The 22,767-nt window shown below is 37.3% G+C and overlaps 1 protein-coding gene across 5 annotated transcripts in view; it reads left to right on the forward strand.

Annotated features, from left to right (window-relative positions):
* IL1RAP (interleukin 1 receptor accessory protein) overlaps positions 1–22,767 on the forward strand; it is a 135,633-nt gene that overhangs the window by 109,482 nt on the left and 3,384 nt on the right. For all 5 annotated transcript variants that reach the window (XM_014528794.1, XM_014528793.1, XM_014528795.1 and 2 more), the window contains 4 exons: positions 3,902–4,088; positions 15,141–15,306; positions 17,410–17,481; positions 20,007–20,133. In XM_014528794.1, the coding sequence (XP_014384280.1) occupies positions 3,902–4,088; positions 15,141–15,306; positions 17,410–17,481; positions 20,007–20,133 (552 nt within the window). The remainder of the gene's footprint in view (positions 1–3,901; positions 4,089–15,140; positions 15,307–17,409; positions 17,482–20,006; positions 20,134–22,767) is intronic.

Consider the following 22,767-nt stretch of genomic DNA (forward strand, 5'->3'; position numbering starts at 1 on the left):
TTTCATTGTTTTTATTGTAGTTGATTTCTAATTTTAAGCCATTGTGATCTGAGAAGATGCTTGATATGATTTCTATCTTCTTGAATTTGAAGAGACTTTGCTTGTGTCCGAATATGTGGTCTATCTTTGAAAATGACCCCTGTGCGCTTGAGAAGAATATATATTCTGTGGCTTTGGGGTGAAATGTTCTGAAGACGTCCATTAATTCCATCTGATCTAGTGAGTCATTAGGATTGATGTTTCTTTGCTGATTTTTTGTTTAGAGGTTGTATCCAGTGGTGTTAGTTGGGTGTTAAAGTCCCCTACTATGACTGTATTGTTGTTGATCTGTCCCTTGATATCCTCCAGAAGTTCTTTTTTTTATATATATTTGGGTGTTCCTGTATTGGGTGCATATATGTTTACTAGAGTTATAACTTCTTGTTGAATTTCTCCCTTTAGTATTATGAAGTGGCCTTCCTTTTCTCTTGTTATGGCCTTCGCTTTGACATCTAATTTGCCAGATATAAGTATTGCTACCCCAGCTTTTTTTTCTTTTCCATTCACCTGAAAAACCTTTTGCTATCCCTTCACCATCAGTCTGTGTGAGTCCTTTGTTCTGAGGTAGGTCTGTAGACAGTAGAGATGTAGGTCATGTTTTCTTATCCACTCAGCTACCCTATGTCTTTTGATTGAGGCAGGTAAACCATTTACATTTAAAGTTATTATTAATAGGCACTTGTTTGTTGCCATTTTTTTTCTTTATGCCTGTATTCCTTCTTCCCTTCCTATTTTTTATTTTTACAGCAGTCCCTTTAGCATTTCTTGCATTGATGATTTGGTGGTAATAAATTCCATTAGTCCTTTTTCGTCTGTGAAACTCCTGATTTCACTCTCAAATTTGATTGATAGCCTTGCTGGGTACAGTATTCTTGGATTCAGACCCTTCCTTTGCATGACTTTGTGTATTTCATTCCATTCCCTTCTGGCCTGCTGTGTTTCTGTTGAGAATTCTGTTGGTAGTCTGTTAGGCGATCCCTTGTAAGTAACTTTATGTCTCTTTCTGGCAGCCTTTAAGATTCTTACTTTGTCATTGGTGTTTGCTAATTTAATTATAATGTGTCTTGGTATCGGTCTTTTTAGGTTCATCTTGTTTGAGACTCTGTGAGCTTCTTGGACTATGTGAGTGTTTTCTTCTTCCCAATATCAGGGAAGTTTTCTGTCATTATTTCTTCAAATAGGTTTTCTATTCCTTGCTCAGTTTCCTCTCCTTCTGGGACCCATATTATGCATATGTTGTTTTGTTTCATGTTGTCCCACAGTTCCCTTAGGCTCTCCTCCTGTTTTTTAAGATTTTTTTTTCCAGTTGCTGCTCAGCTTGGGTGTTTTTTCCTACCTTGTCTTCTAGCTCATGATGTGGTCCTTCGCTTCTTGTAGTGTACTGTTGATGCTTTATATTGTGTTCTTTATTGCAGTGATGTCATTTTTCATTTCTTCTTGGTTCTTCATTTCTTCTTGGTTCTTACACATATTATTGAATTTGTCTTCCATCCTTTTCAATGTCCTTATGAGAATTGCGCTGAATTCTTTTTCTGACATATTGCTTGCCTCCATTTCATTTACTTCCTTTTCCTGTGATTCCTGCTTTTCCTTCCTATGGGGGCTGTTTCTATGTCTCCCCATGTTCGTTCCTTTCTGGGTGTCTGGTATGTAGCTCTCGCTCTCCTGCATTGACTCTTTCTTGGCAATCTTTGACCTTTCTGTCCACAGATTGCCTCACCAGCTGTGTTTAATTTGCCAATTCCAGGTGGATGTTATTCAAGTCAGCTGTTCCTTCTATCTCCTCTGTGAGAAGGCACAGGGCCCACTTTGTCTCCCCCTGGACAAACTTATTAGGCACCTGCGTCCAGGGAGGCTGGAGTCTCGGTGTTAGTGGGTTTGCAGCTGAGGCAGCTGGTCCCTGGGCATTGTGGTTGTAGGGTCCCAGGAGGTATCTGAGGTCTCCTCAGTTGAAGGTAAAGGTGGGCTTCTGATAACAGTTGCTCTCACCTTCAAAATGGTGCAGTCTCTGCAGCAGACCCAGCCACTCCGAGAGAGATTTCAGCAGTAGTAGAGGCTGCCTGGCCAGGGGAGGCCAGTCAGTCTCCAAAAGTCCTGTGGAATATAGATGTCCCTCACTCAAAAATACAGACACTCCCTGCATGTCCACGTGCTCTCCTTTCATTCTCTCACTCACACACTATCTTGCAGCCTGTGTCCTGTCAGCCGCCATTTTCTGTCTCCTATTCTTTCTTTAATACCTTATTAAGATGACATCCAGCTTTGACTTTTGGAGCTATAAAAGTCAGCCCAATCACTGTTCATCACCTTTTTTAAAAAATCAGAAAATGTATCTAATTAAACTAAAATTTACCTTTTATAACTTCTACCCATAGAATACTTTTATCTGGTAGACATTTTGTTATTTTTTGATAGAGATCATGCCTGCCACTCTCCCTTTCCACCATATTACCTTTGTTACAAGTTATCTTTAAACAATATCTCCTTTCATGTTGGTGAGCGGAATGAATACCTCCACACCTTCCATTGTATTTAGATTTAATTCATGAGTCATTGAGGATCTAATATGTGTTTGAAACCTTAAATAGAAATTATTAAGAGTGTGGGCCCATTTAGTCATCACCTTAAAAAATCAGTTATTTTTATTATGAATGCTTCACTATTGCTTTCTTTAATACACACACAAGTTTTATATCTATCTCATTAATTTTTTAAAATATATTTTTTATTGATTTCAGAGAGGAAAGGAGAGAGAGGGAAAGAGAGATAGAAACATCAATGATGAGAGAGAATCATTGATCAGCTGCCTCCTGCACTCCCCCTACTGCAGATAGAGCCTGCAACCTGGGCTCTTGACCTGAATGGAACCTGGGACCCTTCAGTCCACAGGCTGATGCTCTAAACATTGAGCCAAAATGGCTAGGGCTCTTTCTCATTCATTTTAATAAATATGTATTCAGCATCTACTGAAAGTTTAGACACTGTACTAGAGACTATAAGAAAATATTCATGGTGGTACCCTTGTTTGAACTATGATAAACTAAGAGGAACTTAATAGCAAATGAACACAAGGAAATGTCCAATGTGCTCAGAGAATTAGAGATCTAATTTGCGGTGCATAGAGGGTCACATATAATACCTCTTTGTGAAAAGTGAGGTGATGGGATAACAAGAGTCCTAAGTTTTATGTGTTTGTTACTTTTTTCTTCATGCTTGACTTTTTTTATAGATATGTAAAAGAACTTTGAATGGTTGTACCATAATTTCATTGCACTTTTCAAAAAAAGAAGATTTTTCTATATATACCAATGTTTTCTTTGTTGATATAGCACTGGATGGACATTTTTGATCATGTGCTCTCTCTATAACCATTTTCCATAATTCTACCATGTGAAAAATGTTCCAGAAATAACATTACTAAGGCAAAAACTAAGGCTTTTTTAAGAATAGTTTTAGAACCATATTTATTTTCTAAAGGTTGTTTATATGATTATCAGCCATGAGTTAATGGTATACTCACCTTTGCCTTACCAGCACAGAATATTATTAATAATGTTTTAAGGGTAAAGTTAAATATACATATACATACATACATATATGTACATACAAACACATAGCATGTTTAGAAACATATCTAAAATATAACTATTTTAATATATCAATAGTAATTAACTGTGTCTGTTTTTGTTCTATGATGTTAATTTATATAGAAATACTTCCACACATATTTAATTCTTACATGAACTTGCACATATAAAGTCTCAATACATAGCATTAGTTCACTTAGCTTACTTTAATGTATTTACTGCATTAAAACAAATGCAAATGAGTCTGCCCATTTATTGCATATTTCTCTTTTCAGGAATACCACATATTGCAGCAAAGTTGCATTTCCTCTGGAAGTTGTCCAAAAAGCTAGCTGCTTCAATTCTCCCATGAAAATCCCAGTGCATAAACTATATATAGAATATGGTGTTCAGAAGATCACTTGTCCAGATATAGATGGATACTTTCCTTCCAGTGTCAAACCAGCCATCACTTGGTATATGGTAAGCAAACTGGAGGTCACTTTACCCTCTCTAAATGGCAACAATTATTTGTTGAGTTAATGTAGAAACTGAAAATTTTCTAATCAGATTTTCAATATATTCTTTAGTGACTTTATACAATTTTTTAACTGCTTCCTCACTTTATGACATTTTAAAGGAAGTGCTGGAGGACACGTTGCCTCAACCCAGCATTCCTTAAATTATATTCACTGGACTACTATAACTAGCTTGGTCCTATTAACTTCCTCTGAAATACAATTTGAGAAATGTTGCCGACTTCTACTCTGCTCAGTGAGGTTGGGAGCTGCTAATTCATCTGGTGAATTTCAACTCCTAAACTAGTCAGTATTTTGTTACTTATATGTATTTCATGTTTGCCCTCATTTATAGACACAGTCCACCTGTGGTCTCTTTCACATCTCAGGGATTTGGGAAGTGTTTAATAAAAAATTATAGTGTTAGAAGGTGGCTTGTGTGACAATAGCTACATAGTTGTTGTTTTTTAAAAAATACATTTTTATTGATTTCAGAGAGGAAGGGAAAGGGAGAGAGATAGAAACATCAATGATGAGAGGAAATCATTGATTCACTGCCTCCTGCACACCCCTACTAGGGTTTGAGCCTGCAACATGGGCATGTGCCCTGACTGGGATTTGAACCGTGCACTCCTGGTTCATAGGTTGATGCTCAATCACTGAGCCATGCCAGCTGAGCTAGCTGCCTAATTTTTTAACCTCTTCAAATATCCACATAAGCCAAAGCCAAATTCCTGAACAACATTTAAAACAAAACTCAATATTAAGTTATCCATAAGAATCACTTTCAATAAAACAAGTGAGTCAAGCCACAATCTTATGTAAAATTAGTGTCTATAGGGAAAAGGAGTAGGTGGAAGTAGTGTGGTACGGGGCAGACTTGAGGGGTCAAAAGCCCATGGATACTCACTGGAAAGCATGGTGAGCCAACTTAGGAACATCAGCTGAAATTGGGAAGGGTGGGTCCAAGATGCCTATAGTAGGAAATTCTGAAGGGTTTGGAATTGTTTTAGTGCCTTGGAACTCTGCAAAACAACTACTCACAGTGAGGAGAAATGGCTGGAAGTGAATCATAAGTAGACAACATCAGGATAATGCAGGGGCAAAAGTAAGTGTACAGTTTTGAGTATGGGAACATAGAGTTTATTCTTGTATTCTTATTTCTTAAATATTGTATTATTTTTCATATAAACAATTGTACACCTACTTTTGCCCATCCTGTAGAGAGGAAGGGAAGAGAAGAATGGGAGCAGAACAGTCAGGAAATCTCAAGACCATACTTTTGAAGAGGAATCTCTCTGAAGTTAGAAAATCCTGCCAGATTGTAAAACTCAGGAAAAACAAACTAGTTTCCCATGAAAATGAACAATAAGGAAAAGCTCCCATTCAAAATTATAAGAAAAAGGAGGATAAGAAGCAGAATAACATTCTGGAAAAAAAAAGCATACCAGAAGGACATATTGTAACCCACTATTTAAAAAATGAGCCAAAAAATTGAGAAATGCTACAAGATGAGAAGAATAACAAATAAATTTGAATTATAAAAGTCCAGAAGTTATAAAACTCAGTAACAACTTAGAAGAAAGTCATTTTAGAAATAAAGCTAAACTAAGAGGAACATAATACCAAATGAATACACTAGATAATGCCTTCAGATTAACAGAAAGTGGGAGAAAAATATTAAATCAAACTTAAATGCTGAATAAAAATAAGAAGGATAATATGTATATACCAAAATCATATAAAGTAGACTAGTAAATAAAGGGGAAAAATCAAGTATTTATTCTGCCTTTCCCGTAAAAAATGTACATTTAGTTATGAAATGGTGCATAGAAGTATGTTTTTATAAAATTATATAATCCGTTTGAAACCACAATGACAATAAATCTAAGCATTAAGCATCAATGACAGCTACCATCACAAGAGAGGTAACCAGGCATATTCCTTCTGATGAAAGAACAGTATTAATTATAATTGTGCCAAGTGGATTTTGGATACTGCTGCCATTTTGCTGGAAATATAGAGAACAGAAGAATATATTGATCTGTACCACGAGTTTGTAGTCAGCAAAATCCGGACTGTGGAAAACTATATGCCAAATGCCTTGGGTTATTCAACAGAAATTCTGCAAGAAAAAACAAAAGCATATTGTGGGAACATATTGATTAAAAAGAAACATATAAGACAAAGTTGAAAATGGATGTAACTACAGTGTCTAAGGATGTACTATATATGATACAATTAAAAAAGAAAACAAGGAAGTGATTTTACTATAAAAATATATAGGTAGTGGCTACTTCAGCAGGTTGCAAAAGAGCTGGGATTGACATAGGACATTTGGAAAGTAACTGGCAACATTCTACTCCTGAACCTGAGTGGTGTTTGCTTTATAATAATTCATTAACTCATAAGTTTCAAGTTTTTGTGTATTGTATTTTATAATAAAACAGCTAAGAAAAAGAGAGGGAGAGAAAGAAGGAAACAAAGAAAATGAGCAAGAGAGATTTAAGATCAATTGCAGTGTAAGAATCTTAGATCATGCTTTGTTCAAATAAACTATAAAACAAGTTATGAGAAAATCAGGACAATCTGAACAGAATATTAATGATATCAATGAATTATTATTACTGTTTTAAACTGTGATAACAGCACTATAGTTATGCTTGCAGAAGGAGTCTTGTCATTTAGAGATACATAGAAATACTTACAAGTGAAATTATGCAATTTCTGTGATTTGCTTTAAAATATCTTGGGCTGCAGTGAGTGGGTGTAGATGAAGTAAGACATAGTCTAAATTGCTACTTTTGAGACTAGGTTTGGGTACAGAGGATCATTGTGTATTTTTTCCATGATTGTCATTTTTCATTGTAAAAAGCATAAAAAATAATTTAAAGAGTAATATTAACAACTAGAGGCCCAGGGCATGAATTTGTGCATAGGTGGGGTCCCTCAGCCTGGCTGATGATTGGGGCCGATGGGATGGGACCAGCCAAGCTGGGGGAAGGGGCTGAGGGAGGTTGGCTGGCCGGCTGGGAGGAGGAACGTGGGAGGTTGGCCAGCCACAACCCCCCCCCCCATTGGGGCCAATGGGGGAGGCCAGCCAGCTGGGGAAAGAGACCTCGGAATGTTGGCCAGCTGAGGGGAGGGACTACGGGAGGTTGGTCAGCGGCCACGGGAGGTTGGCCAGCTGCAGGAGGTTGGCTGTGGAAGTGCACTGACCACCAGGGGGGAGCACCTGCATTGAGCGTCTGCCCCCTGGTGGTCAGTGCATGTCATAGCAACTGGTCAACTGGTCATTCGGTCGTTCAGGCTTTTATATATAAAGACTTTACATCAATAAGTATATCTTCAACTTTTTAAAATGTGTTCATCTAGTTATCAAGGTCTCTTATCTCTAGTTCTATTTACTTTTTTATATTTTGAATACTCAATAGTCTGAAAAAAATTAATCTTATTTTCTTACCAAAGGATCCACAATTTAATTGACAAGTTTATAAATAAGAATAATTTACATTCTTATTGAAAAGCAGAATTATAAGTTCCAAAGAAAATTTATTGTTTGTTTTAAAAACAGGGAGAAGTTTACATGCATCGACTTTATGAAATTGACTATTTCTTGAGGGCAAAATTATGCCATACTTATCTCTGTATTTTCAATGATTTCCAGATTTCTTTTTTTTTTTCCTGGTTGGAAGGATGTCAGTGATATTAACCAAGGTATGAAATAGCAGAGGAGGAGCAGGTTTGGGGAGCAAGTGAAAGATTTAGATAATGTCATATTGAGTTAGAGCTGTCTGTGAGACATCTAGGTAGCAGTGGCCAGTAGGTAGTGGCACATGTGTGTGAATCTGCAGCTTAGAACAAAAGTCAAAATTGGAGTCAGAGAATTGGATGCATCTATATGATAGTTGGAGCCCTTAAAGACTAAGATCAAAATCCAGAGAGAATGTTCCTGGGGTGAATGAAAACAGAAAGCCTGGAAAGAAGACTGAGAAAAAAAGTGACTGTGGTCAAACCATCTCCATGGCAGATAACCGACAATGTTCAGGTGGCTAAGAAGAAACAGGTGACCAGCCATCATTTCTAGTCTATAAAAAATCACTCTTGATCTGTGGCATACCTCTTTTATTTCTCTATACTTGGGTATTTGACTGAAATCATTAATCCTAAGAGTTCTGCCATCCTGGGTACAAAATCAGAGTTCTTGGTAGTTGGATTCTCCTATCACTGTATAGCAATGATGATGTTGCTTTCTATTTTCTACCTTCTACAGAAACTCGCTTGGTCCTCATAGAGTAGACTCTTTCAATTATTATTAACTGAATTCTCTGCCTTGACTTTGTAAAAACAGTCTCTTTTTCTAATACACATAACCGTGTGAGTTAAAAGACACATTAATTTGTTTCAGCAATTTTCTTCCTCTTAGCCGAATGATGAAAACTGATAAATTGAAAGACAGAAAAGGAAGCTAACAGTTCTTGCATTTTGCTTGTAAAGTACATTGTGCTAGGTACTTTATATGTTATGTGTAATACTCATCACCATCCTTCAAGGTAGATGTCATCCTTTCACAGATTATGAAGCCAAGTCTCAGAGAGGCAAACAATAGAGCACAAGATTATTAACTTAATTTTCTTAACATGAGGTAAATTATCTTGTGCTCTCCATTTTGTAGTTAAGATAGAGCAACTGAGATGTTTGCTTAAGGTCACAGAGCTAGGAGCCAAGATTCAACCTTATATCGAGTCCATACTTTTACACTGTGGTATATCACTTACTCAAAAGCAATCTAGCTGATAGTGGAGAATCTGGGATTTCAGGCTAGTTCTGTTTTGGTTTCAAGGTTATACTCTTCAGAAATGACACTGAGAGGGTGGTCAGTCTTTACTTTTGAAGCTTAAGACACTTGGAAGGGTGGGGTAGTCTTTGAACACAGGTTGGGTTGTAGGCTGAACTGTGGAACACAAGGAAACCCATGGATAGAGGGCCCTGGGAAATCAGAGGGGCCTTAGACAAACTCAGATTAGAAGGAACAGAAATTAAAAAAACAAAATTGTTCCAGAACTGCAAGGGAAATGGGGCAGGATTGCATTTTCCTCCTTGGCATGTCTTCTGTCTTTCCTCCTCTCATTTGCATGGCAGGCTCTTCCTCATTCAGGACCCAGAATTCATAGTGCTCTAATTCAACAATCATGTGAGTTAAGTTGATGTTCAGTAAATGTTTGTTGAATGAGCCAGGTTTTGTAACAAGCCTGGAGAGCACACCATGGTTTGTCATTTACTGAATTTCAAATAGCCACATGTATAAATTGGAAATGACATGTGTATAAATTGGAGGTTGCCTGTTTATTCACGTAGGAATATGGGAATAGGTAGCAGTAAAGACACAGGTGTAATTTTGTTATTGTTTTTACTATTATTAGTATTACATTTACTTAGAGACCTGGGCTTTAAATTATAGCAAGCCATCCCAACTTTCATATTACTGGATTATTTATCTTCCTCTTTGTTGTAATTGGGTATTTGATTTTTCCATACCGAGATACTTATAAAAACAAAGGAAATTGTCCCCCCCGCCTTTTTCTTTTTTACTGAGCATCAGAGGAACAATTTTATTAGGTGTTTTGAATATTACATTTATACCAGCTGCTGAAAGCCCTAACTGATATTTAGGAGAATATTCTGGAGACCAATCTGTGAAAAGCTGGTTGTCCTTATACTTAGTATAATCATTAAAATGGGTATATTGCCTTCACCTCTAAATTTCATTGTAAAGTTCATCAGAATTGGTCAGATACTGTTTATAAATCTCTCTCAGAAAATGGGAAATTTTGCTTTTTTCTGACAAAGTTCAACCAGGAAAGCACATTTCTGACTGCCAGGCTTGGCGTTTACTGGCATAGCACATACTAGTATTGTAGACAAGTTAGTCCAAGGTCTACGTAATAGACTTTATTTTCAAAGTGCTTCTTTCAGTTTGATCCCAACTGTTTGGTTGCTCCTTTATCTCTTTCCTTTCCCTACAATTTCCCTATCATGATTTTTCATCTCTGGTAGGAAGGAAATATGTAACATATATTCTTTCAAACTATACACATTTAATTCCATATCTATACTAATAAAAAGGTAATATGCTAATTAGACTGGGTCGACCGGACATCTTCCAGTCATCCTGCCTTCCTTCTGGACAAAGCCATAGTGGCAGGGGCTGAGGCAGAGGTGGTTAGGGACGATCAAGCCAGCAGGGAAGGGCAGTTAGGGGTGATCAGGCCAGCAGGGGAGTGCAGTTAGGGGGCAATCAGGCTGGCAGGAGAAGGCAGTTAGGGTATATCAGGCTGGCAGGGGAGGGCAGTTAGAAGTGATCAGGCAGGCAAGCAGAGGGGTTAGGGATGATCAGGCAGGCAGGCAGGTGAGCAGTTAGGAGCCAGCAGTCCCAGATTGAAGATGATGCAGGCTGAGGGACACCCATGCCCCATTCACAAATTTCGTGTACTGAGCCTCTAGTCTATCTATCTATCTATCTCTCTATCATCTATTTATCTATCTATCCATCTATCTATCTATCTATGATTTGACATATAGTTTCAGGGCTTCTGAGGACCCAAGATCCATCCTCTAAACTTAAACCCAGTTCAAATGTCTGTGAGACCTTGAGGCTTAATTAGGCTGAATGAGTCATCCACTTTCTATTTTGATAGCACTTAACTTATCTCTCATTTTTGTTACTGTAATGATTGCACTTTTTTCTTCTGCACTAGATAGTGACCTCTCTTTTTCTTTCCCTTGAATACCAAGCACACAGCATAAAGCTAAGCCAATGAACTTTGTATTTAGGAATTGATTAAATAATTGAATGAATTGGACTGGACTGGAAAATTTCATGGGAATAAGGGCCATTTCTGTGTTTAATGCCTGCTCTATGCCAAGTCCCTAACACAGTGCCTGCCATGTAGAAGAGATTTTGTAAAAATTAGTTGCTTAAACATTGAAATGCCTTTAGTTTTGTGCATTAAAAGTGACTGATAAGAGTTCTTAAGAGACTTTGTAAATAAGTAGAATTATTTTATTCCAACTTAATCTTTGGTGCAAAAGTTTCAATAGATATTCCTATCTCCATTAAACTTTTTATATCCTTACTCTCACTCCTCCCTCCATCCTACAACTCATTCATATATGACATCTTATATTTTGAATAGTCATCTTCTTGTTATCATACTGCATGAGCTGTCAACTCTGTTTCTTCTGTCTTTGCTTCTCTCATTCATATTTTTGATCAAGCAGAACAAATGCACTGGGCATTTACCATGTGTCAAGTATTTTGCCAGCTGCTGGCCATGAAGTACAATACTCAGTCACCCTCACCTCTTGCCCTCACAGGTGTAAATTTTCTATAGGAAGAGACAAACATGAGAAGAGTTTATTGTAATAAAGTTAATTAAGTATAAAGTACAGCATAGGAAATATAGTTAATAATATTGTAATAACTATGTATGATGCCAGGTGGGTGCTGAAAATACTGGGGTGGGGGGAGCACTTTGTAAAGTATTTGATGGACTTACCACTAGGCTGTGCACCTGAAACTAACAGAAATAATATTGAATATAAACTGCAATTGAAAAAAATCTACAACATAAAAAATAATATAAAGTTAGTTAAGTTCTGACACAGAAAGCAAAATGCTATTAGAGTTCAGGGAAGTTACAACTTTTTCCTGTGCCTCGAGTGCCGCTCCCTCCTGTCTCCCCTCCTAGTTAAAATCTGTTAATATTCTACTTATCCTTTAAGATTGTGCTCAAATCTTTCTTCTCTGTGAAGTTTTTATGAATGTTTTCTGTTTGATCTTCCCCCATTTGATCTTCCCTGGCCCTGATATGCCTTTCATAGTATTTGTTGCAATTCACCACGAGACTGTACACACCTATAGATTAGGAGTTGTGTCCTTTCCATTTTCCGTGCCCTCACACAGTTCTTGAATGATGTATGGCCGTGGTCGGCAAACTGCGGCTCGCGAGCCACATGCGGCTCTTTGGCCCCTTGAGTGTGGCTCTTCCTAAGCCTTAGGAGTACCCTAATTAAGTTAATAACAATGTACCTACCTATATAGTTTAAGTTTAAAAAATGTGGCTCTCAAAAGAAATTTCAATCGTTGTATTGTTGATATTTGGCTCTGTTGAGTAATGAGTTTGCTGACCACTGGTATGGGATGGACATACTCGTCCTTAGTTAGTCAAGACATCCCCTCAATCACACCCCACATCTCACCACATGATGTATTTCCTCTCGCTCTTTACCTTTATGTCATGATAGGTTGCCATGACTACCATTATGCCATTGAAACATTGCTCTCCTGCTTAACTTCTCTCTTTTGAATTCAGAATGAGGAACTGATAGATCAACTAAGTGGATAATTTGTCTTCTAGTCAGACAAGTGTTTGCTTCATAGTGGAAATCCACTTACTGTTAAGTGATTTCTTGCATTTGGAAATATTTTTTTTATTCTTTTGGTATCCAGATCTTTGTTCCAATTTTTTCTGGATTCCAAATAAATGATTTTGAAATTATAAGAAAATTTTCAGGCTTCATTTTCAGGAATAGTTTATTATGTTTAAAATATTCCATATGTCTCAGGTCTATGTGCTGAAGGGCCTAGAGATATATCTGCTTATAAGAAACAGAGAGAGCTCATCACACACTACAGGCCAAAGTTAATGGTTCAACAGTGCCCTAAAGCCACCCCTACCACAAAGCTCAGAATGTAAAATATTTCCTTCATTTCCTTTTCTTGCATGCTATATAGGTCTGATAGCTTTGAAATAGACTTTTTAATTTCTTTTGGTTAAAACTAGTTATGGGGGCCAAATATTTGGTGATTAAAGATGACTGTGGGTGGTGGATACACAATTCAATATACAGATCATATATCATGGAAATGTACACTTCAAAGCTATATGATCTTATTAATAAAGGTCACCCCAGACGGGATGATGTGGTATGTGTAACTGTATGTCTCAGTATAATTTTTCCAGCCTCAACTAACTGCTGAGCAGAGGTGTTTATTCTTAATTAAGAAGCTAGTTAAAGCTTTGGCTCAATGGATAGAACATCGGTCTGTGGACTGAAAGGTCCCAGGTTCAATTCTGGCCAAGGGCACATACTGGGTCAGGGTGCCTGCAGCGGCCCCAGTCAGTGCTGGGTCACCACAGCAACCCAGCACTGACTTCCGGTCTGGTTGAGCCTTCGGTGGTAACGGTCGTTATGACCCTGGCTCTTGATTATATAGGATTATTTTTTATTTTTTTAATATATTTTTTATTGATTTCAGAGTGGAAGGGAAAGGAATAGAGAGATGGAAACATCAATGAGAGAATCATTGATCAGCTGCCTCCAGCCCGACCCCTACTGGGGATCGAACCTGCAGTGGGACCCCCCCACCCCCACCCCAGTGCAGAATTTTCATGCACCAGGCCTCTAGTAATAATAATAAAAAAATAAGAAGTTAGTTAAAGACCTTTACTGAGCTATCTAAAAAACTGAGTTTTAGCTCTGCACTGTGTTATCTGGAATATCTCTTTATTTTTCTATCTCATTTTTTTCTACTTGTAAAACTATAACATATTTAGTCTGATTTGTCTACTTAACAAGGATTTAAGAAAAGCTAACAAATGAGAGAAATAGCTTTGAACTGTTTAAATAGAAGGTATCACAAAACTCAAATAGAATTCTAAAGATAGTCTAAACTTGATTTAAACCAAATCTGACATAAATTCATTATGAATACAGTCCTTGTGGCCTTATACTTTGTGATAACCTAAGAGTATTGAAACCATTGGCTGATGTGACAAGTGTCTAGAAGCTTTTATCAAAACAGGATAAATTGTATTTAGAAAATCACTTAACTGAGCATATATCAGCTTCCTTGTGATGATAACCCACATGAATCATCTTTTTAGTGCTATTCTTAAAAGACATATTTCCTGTTACAAAGAATTACAAAATGTACCACTTTGTGTAACTGTCATATTTCAAAACACATGCTCCAGGAATTGAAGCAAGAAAACCTTAAGTATACGAGAATTAAAGTTAAGTATGTGAATATAGGAAGTTGAGAGTACAAGCCAGTAACAAACTCATAATTTTAAAGATCTAAGGGAACTTAGAGATATTTAATCCTTTTTGTCATATTTGAATTATTTTTAATATATATTTTTATTGATTTCAGAGAGGAAGGGAGAGGGAGAGAGAGATAGAAACAATCAATAATGAGAGAGAATCATTGATCGGCTGCATGTCCCACACTGGGGATGGAGCCTGAAATCCCAGCATGTACCCTGATCGGGGAGTCGAAACATGATCTCCCGGTTCATAGGTCAATGCTCAAGCACTGAGCCATGCCGGTTGGGCTGAATTATCGGTAAGACTCATAAAAAATACATTTTGTTTTTAGATCTGGAGTCTGTAATATCCAATTTCAGCACATAGGAAAAATAGAAGAAAAATACCAAAATTTTTGTACATGACCAATATAGTGTTGCAACAGAGTGATCAAGAATGCCAAAATCAGACATCTAAATTAAGCCTAGTTTCCAAGCAGGGTGACTGAATTCCTGAGTTAATATAAACAGTGAAGAAATGTAGAAAAAAATGAAAAATAATTGTGTGTTCTTTTAAATAGTAGAGCAAGCAGCTAAGTTACCTTCGTTGTTTTTCAATACTTTAACCTTGCTTCACTGTTAATATGAGATTCCCAGAATCCAAATACTGTATGCTGAGACAGGAAGCTGGTGCTCTTGAATTTATATCTCAGTTCAGAACTTAAATTTTCTTTTGCAGAAAAGATAACGGAACTTAATGCATTTAATCTTTGTAGAAACATTGTCAAATAGTTGAGCAGAATAGCTTAGCAAAAGGTGCAGCCAGCAAAGATATTTGTATATTTTGTGCAAAATTACCTATGTGCATGTGCTTGTATGTTTTCTATGCATGTATCTAAATAGAAAACATCTTTTACTTCTTACAGGGATGTCATAAAGTACAGGACTTTCATAATGTGGTACCTGAAGGCATGAACTTGAGTTTTCTCTTAGCCTTGTTTTCAAATAATGGAAATTACACATGCGTTGTTACATATCCAGAAAATGGGCGTGCATTCAATCTCACCAGGACTCTGGCTGTAAAGGTGGTAGGTAAGCATGATTTGTATTATGTGTGCAGGATAAAAATGAAATAATCTTGGTTTTTTTTCTGTTAATAGTTTATTAAAAACAAGTGTGTAAAATCCGTGAGAAGAAAAAGAACTTATTTTTTTTTCTTGTTTGTTTATTGCACTCTCCCCAGAGCCTCTAGCATTTCCACATACATAGTGGGCATTTGGTAACTATTGGTCTATTGCGTGACTATGTAAATAAGTGAAGTAAAGTCAGTGAAAGGAAGACCAGACAGATCTGTGTCCAAACTATGCTACTGCCATTGAAGAGCAATATGATTTTGCTCAAAGTCTCAGTCTCCTCATCTGTACTCTGGGACTTAGATTACCTAACATTCAGGATAGCTGAGAATATTAGACATAATATACAGGCAAACAGTGGAGACTGAATAGTAATGAATAGTAATTAATATTATTGTCCACAATCTGTTTTAATAGAATTAAATAAACTATGAATTTCTGTGTACTGCTGTTGTAGTTAATGCTCAAGGTATTTGCATGCAGTGTTCAACCACTGGTTTGAACTGAAAGAAGAGGGGATGGGAAACTGGGGAAGTGACCGGACAATGTCTACAGACTCCTGTGAAACCCACAACCAAGAGAACCAGTGTTAGGATATGTGGTATTTAGAGCAGAACCCTAAATACCATTGTGCCCACTGTATTAAAATTAGAGAATATCAGAGTGAGATTTTATGAAACCCCATTTTTTTTAAAGAAAAAGGCAATTTATTATCTTTTTTTAATTTCTGTAAATCATTGGTATAAGGTATTTGCACATTTTTTGGGGGTGGGGGGGATGAAAATCCTATCTTTTAATAGATGGAAACATTGAGGCCCAACAACAGAAAGCAACCTGCTTAGTTAGGGACGTTCAGTGCATTGGTAGAAGAAGTGATTCTAAAGCCCAGGTTTTTTACTTTTTGTTTAAGGCTTTTTCTACCAGTCTGACACCAGATTCAGCTTATGTATTTCTTTAAAACAAATTTAACATAGTGCAAATAAAATTCAAATAAAACACTTTTGTAACCACTTTCTTTCTCTGCTTACTTTCTGAATAGTGCTGAGTTGGGAACTAATTCAGAAGAAAAATCAGACTAAATTTAGAGCCTAACAAGAATGGACTTTAAAAGTCAAATGAATAATCTAACCTTATATTCATGTTGGCAGTTGTTCCTAATATATATATTTAAATGCAGTGGGTGCTTTAATATGCATCACTTAATTAATATGCAGCACAACAATACCCCCCAAATTAAGATAATTTAACTTAATTTAATTCTTATAATGAACTTGTAAAATGAGTTTAATTACTCTCATTTTAGAGATGAGGAAAATTAGCTTTTCAAAGATTTATTAAAAAATGGTCATGTGGTTAGTAAATGACCAAGTTGGGATTAGAACACCTATTGGTCATTAAATCTTTGAAGCCTCTACTCTTAAATAATACAATATAAATCTCCTTCAGGATATTTTTCATTCAATTTAGGAATACTGAATGTTATAAAGAGCATTGATCCTATGAATGAACCTTTAACTGATAACTGGACATCAGGTACCCTTAGGGGCTGGACTCATCATTGTGATTTTGGATTTTCCATATACTCATTCATTCATTAATACTTATTTAATTAGGTCTTATACTAGACACTCTGGGAATGTTGAAGAAAAATATGTAGAAAAGAAACAACTGAGCAAAAACAGGAGAGCAATTAATTATGATGTAGTCTGACAAGACTATATCTCATGTAAGCTTTGGAAAGTGAAAACACTGGTTAAGCATTCTATTCTGAAATATGGAGGATAATCAACATATTATGTTTGTTTCTTTGCTTGTTTTGTATGACTAAAATGTTATAATCCACTTTATAGTGAATATATTCCATCTCAGATGCATAATGTAGAATTTCTACGTGTAAATTGGCTTCAGACTTACTGACTGAAATTCTTCTCAAGAAGAATTGACAAACCACGCCAGAAGGTTGGGCAAGACTTCACAGAAGATAATATTTTTGAAATGGGTTAACAGGGATAAAGACTTCATGACTTAACACCATCTCCCATTGTTCTTTGCTCTCTCACAGGCTCTCCAAACTCTGCATTGCCCCCCCAGATCCACTCACCCAATGATCTTGTGGTCTATGAGAAAGAACCAGGTAATTACAGCTGTGGACTCTGAATTTCAATTAGATTATCTTAATTATAAGGAATAAAATGCCACAGAAGTTAACACAAGAGAAGAGAGGGCTATTGTAAAAAACAAAACAACAACAACAAAAAAACCCAAACAAACAAACAAAACAAAAAACCACAGGCACTGAAATTGATGTCAGAAACCATGGTAGCTCCGTGCATTGGCTACCTCCTGAATCTCATGAGGAGCTCAGGGATTCTCTGCTTCTCTCTCAGCAGCTGCTGCTGTCCTCTTCCTCTGCGGGCAGGTTTCCCCGCCTGAGGAGGGATTTCTTTTTGATGCAAACTGAAGCTTGCATAGGGTTTTGGTTTGCCATGCCTGCAGCATGAGCACAAGCTTCCTTCAAGCTTCTGTTCCACTACAAAGGGGCAGGGTTAAAGCTTGGAGTCAGGACTGTGAATATAATAGGTAACATCTGATACAACCAATAAGTCCTGATTCAGAACACTACGAAATATTTGCTATGGTCATCTGGGTCTCTTTTTAGTTTTCAGATTTTTTTCATTCCAGGGAAATATCACTTGTAACTGATCAAATAAGGTATGATTTATTTATTATTCTTCTGACTCAGAGCCTCCCACAGGTAAGCTGGAAACTGCAGAAAATTTTTAACATTTTCTGAATTCTATCTTTTACGAAAATTCAAAACAAACACCCAGTGAGAGCTATAAAAGAACATTTGTTTAAAACATACTAAAGTTAATAGAGGCAGTGACCAACATAAGTAGAGAACACAGTACCCCCCATATTAAGATAAGGTTTCAAATAGCGGTGTGCCTTGTAAAAACACAAAGAACACAGCCTCAAATGGACCAAATTTTCTTGATTCAGTACTGGTTTTATGTAGTAATATAAACATTCTTCCTGCAATCGGGGTAAACACTTATTAATCATCTAGATATATTCCATATACTCATCACATTATGGTTGCAAAAGCATGCCTGAATCCAATGTCACTATCTTCTATACTATATTGATATGGAAAACTGGAGAGGAAGGCATAAAACCACACATTGGAAGAGAGGACGGCGTATGAGCACTAAGGGAGACAAACCTGGGTTCAAATCAGGATGACAATATAATTTATCATTTCAACCTGGACACCCTTTGATAGTGAAAGCAGTTGATATTAATAACTAGGAAAGCAAGCATACAACAGACCTGTCCTGGGCATCTAGGAATAGAAGGTCATTCTAGGTCAAATTCCGGTCTGCTATTTATTAACAATTTGATCGAGGCATGGCATTTGACATGTTGAAGCTTCAGTCTTCACATCTGTAAAACATGCATTTTAAAAATGCTTCCTAAAGGGCTGGAGCCCAGGAGCTCAGCACTGCTGCTCACCATGGAGGACCTGCTGCAGGCCACTGCCTGCCTGGAGCCCTCCGTCAGTGAGCAGGAACTGCTTTGGTACAAGTGCATCCAGTGCAAGTTTGCCGCCTGCTAGGGGCCTCCTGCAGTCTGGGACCCAACCCCACCCACAGCGGCTACAGCTACCTGGGTATTCCTAAAAACCTGAGAGAGCAAAGGGCTCTGTCTCAGGCTGCCATCGACTCACCTGAAGGCTGCCTACCTCTCGGAGATCCCCTGGGTGCCAAGTGGGGAAGGCCTGAGAGAATTCAAGAAGCATCCCCTGCCCATTTTTCCAGGCCAACTCCAACACTAAGGCCCATCTGCTCAGGAAGTGGGGTGGGGGCCTGGGAGTTCTGGGAACTGGGCCCTGAGGTGGCCTGGTTGATAGCTAAAAATAGTGTATGCTGCCCTCTGGAAAATTAATTGATTAATTAATTAAAATAAATAAAAATTGCCTCCTAGTAGTTTGTTAAAATTAAATAACATTGATAAGTAAAACTATTTAGCCTAGAAAATTATAAGAAATTCTCAGTGAGTGTGCTGCTTATTATTATTTTTATTATTATTACTTCTACTACCATTTCTGCCTAGAAATCCCCCAACCTCATATTCCATCTCAGAAAGATAATGTAGAATTTCTACATGTAAATTGTCTTCAGACTTATTGGCTGCACCGGATAACTGCAGCATGTCCCGGTGAGGCCTGTCCAGACAGTCCTCTCAGCCTCGGCACCGTCCCATCGCCTCTGGGCCAAGGACCAAAGATCTGGAGAACCTGTTCTTAGTCATCCCTTGCTTCTGAGTGATTTAACAAAGGAGAGTAGTCCATAGAGGGTTAGGGCTAAAAAGGATGTTATCAGAGCCTTTTTGAACAAATACATTTTAAAATATACGTAGATTGTATTAAAAGATGGCCATTCTCATAATTTTATAAAAGCTGCTTTGCTTCTTTTCTTGGTTTGTTTGTTTTGCAGTGAAGTATGGTACATCACCTTATGGTAGCCCACTAGAGAATTAGTGAGAAGTAGGGTTATAGATACATGTAACATTTGTAGCTTCTGAGTAGTCAGAGTAGAACCAATATAGCCATGTGAAGGTTACAAACTAAAGGGTTTACTTGTTTGTTTGTTTTAGGAGAGGAGCTGCTCATTCCCTGTAAAGTCTTTTTCACTTACCTGAAGGACTCTCGCAATGAGGTCTGGTGGACCATTGATGGGAAAAAGACAGATGACACCACTATTGACGTAACTGTTGATGAAAGGTATCACTGGTGGAGGCAAGGGGGTGACTAAGGCTGTCCCTGACTAATGCGCTCTGCTTTGTACTAATCAATGAAAATAAAAATTCTAACTTTTGCCTCACTAACAAAAATCAGCAAGATTTTAGCTGCATCCCAAGGCAGGATTCCTGGACTTGTAATTGGAAGCCCAGGTGCCATCTGATGATCACACATTTATGAGACCTACTTGAAAGTAGCTAGAATGCATATCCTATATGAGTGAAAGGGTCACAATATAAGATTATAGATAGAATCCTGTCATTGTGGCCCTGTTCTCTTTCTCAAGTCTGGAGTTTGGGCCTGTAAGCATTTGTGCCTGAGGTCATTGTGTTCATTTCTAGTCTTGCAGTAAGCATGTATTTCTCTCTTTCTTGTTCTCTTTCTTAATTCACATAACACATATGTCACATTTATCATTGATAGTGATTTTTTTCATATTGACTCAATACATTCATGATCTCTAGATTTTATTTTTAAAGTAGATGGGGTGGCAATATATACTTCACTCTTAAAATAACATGCTGGATCACTTTGTTTCAAAATAAAATGACTTTTTAAAAAGGGATTTGGGTTGGCAAGGAGGAAAATATGGGTCTTTGAAGACAAAGGTTCCCCCCATAATGAAGTATACAACTACAAGAGAGCAATTGGTTCACTGCAACACTGAATAAAAATTAGTAGCAAACCAACTATAGACAAAGTAGTTCTAAGACCATAAGCCTTATCACCAATGTGTAACTAGGTCTTAGGCTACTAAAACTTCTAGAATTCAAAATATTTTTTTCCTAGTAGTAAACTTAGACTTTGTACAGATATTATAAAATGCTTTCATTGCCTCAGGTACCTGAGTAGATTCTATAGGAGTAACAATGATAGAGCAGAAAGTTCAATACTTTAATCTGATACATGCAGAGGCTGGGAGGTATTATATGGTATGGGAGGATTTAGTTGGGGAGTCCAATCCATTTTGGGGGATTAGGTAATGCTTCTCAGATCTCACCGTACTGAAAAAAATACTTGAAAAATGAGTAGAAATAAACTAGATAAAGACATCTAAAGAATGTTCCTGGTGAAAGGAACATCATGTGCAAATGCTTGGTGGTGAGAGCAGCAGAACACATTTAAAGGTGCTGAAGGAGCTTGCTGAGATGGTAGCAGTGTTGGCAGAGGGAATGGATGAAAGAACTGGCTAGAAGTATAGAGGGAGAATTACTGATCACATGAGGAATTCTGAGGATTGTGCTTTTGTCATAATGATTGAATAATAATGAAAGTCATGGCTTTCCTCCTTGCTGCTATTAAAACACAGCTCACTGTTTACAGTTGAGCAGTACATTGAACTTGGCTAAACCCACTACAGTTTTTAACCAAGTTCCCATGACTGACACTAAACGTTTTCAGAAGAAGAACCTGGCTGTTGGTCAGCTTTAATAGCTTTTTTTTTCCTTTTTGAAAAAGTAGTTCAAAGGGATTTTAAATCTTGGTCTTAGACCCAAAGTACTTGATCTCTGACTTGCTTAGATTTAGATATATTTATGCTCACAAGGTTTACTTACTCAGTAGTTTCATATATATATATCCTAATAAAAGAGAAACATGGTAATTAGCCATAATTTCGCTACCCTTCTTATTGGCTAATCAGCGAGATATGCAAATTAACTGCCAACCAAGATGGCGGCCGGCAGCCAGGCCCCTGAAGCGAACAGGAGGCTTGCTTGCTCCAGTGATGGAGGAAGCCAAGGTTCCCCGCCTGCCTGCCGGTCTCTGAGCTGCTCTCTAAGAAACATTGTTACAAATATAGAAGCTAAACAAAACCCCAGAAACCTGCTTTCAGTCGAAGGACTCTCGCAATGAGGTCTGGTGGACCATTGACGGGAAAAAGACAGATGACACCACTATTGACGTAACTGTTGATGAAAGGTATCACTGGTGGAGGCAAGGGGGTGACTAACGCTGTCCCTCAATCTAATGCGCTCTGCTTTGTACTAATCAATGAGAATAAAAATTTTAATTTTTGCCTCACTAACAAAAATCAGAAAGATTTTCGCTGCATCCCAAGGCAGGATTCCTGGACTTGTAATTGGAAGCCCAGGTGCCATCTGATGATCACACATTTATGAGACCTACTTGAAAGTAGCTAGAATGCATATCCTATATGAGTGAAAGGGTCACAATATAAGATTATAGATAGAATCCTGTCATTGTGGCCCTGTTCTCTTTCTCAAGTCTGGAGTTTGGGCCTGTAAGCATTTGTGCCTGAGATCATTGTGTTCATTTCTAGTCTTGCAGTAAGCATGCATTTCTCTCTTTCTTGTTCTCTTTCTTAATTCACATAACACATATGTCACATTTATCATTGATAGTGATTTTTTTCATATTGACTCAATACATTCATGATCTCTAGATTTTATTTTTAAAGTAGATGGGGTGGCAATATCTACTTCACTCTTAAAATAACATGCTGGATCACTTTGTTTCAAAATAAAATGACTTTTTAAAAAGGGATTTGGGTTGGCAAGGAGGAAAATATGGGTCTTTGAAGACAAAGGTTCCCCCCATAATGAAGTATACAACTACAAGAGAGCAATTGGTTCACTGCAACACTGAATAAAAATT

This window comes from Myotis brandtii, unplaced genomic scaffold (assembly GCF_000412655.1).
Source record: "Myotis brandtii unplaced genomic scaffold, ASM41265v1 scaffold652, whole genome shotgun sequence".
In the NCBI taxonomy this organism is placed as follows: domain Eukaryota; kingdom Metazoa; phylum Chordata; class Mammalia; order Chiroptera; family Vespertilionidae; genus Myotis; species Myotis brandtii.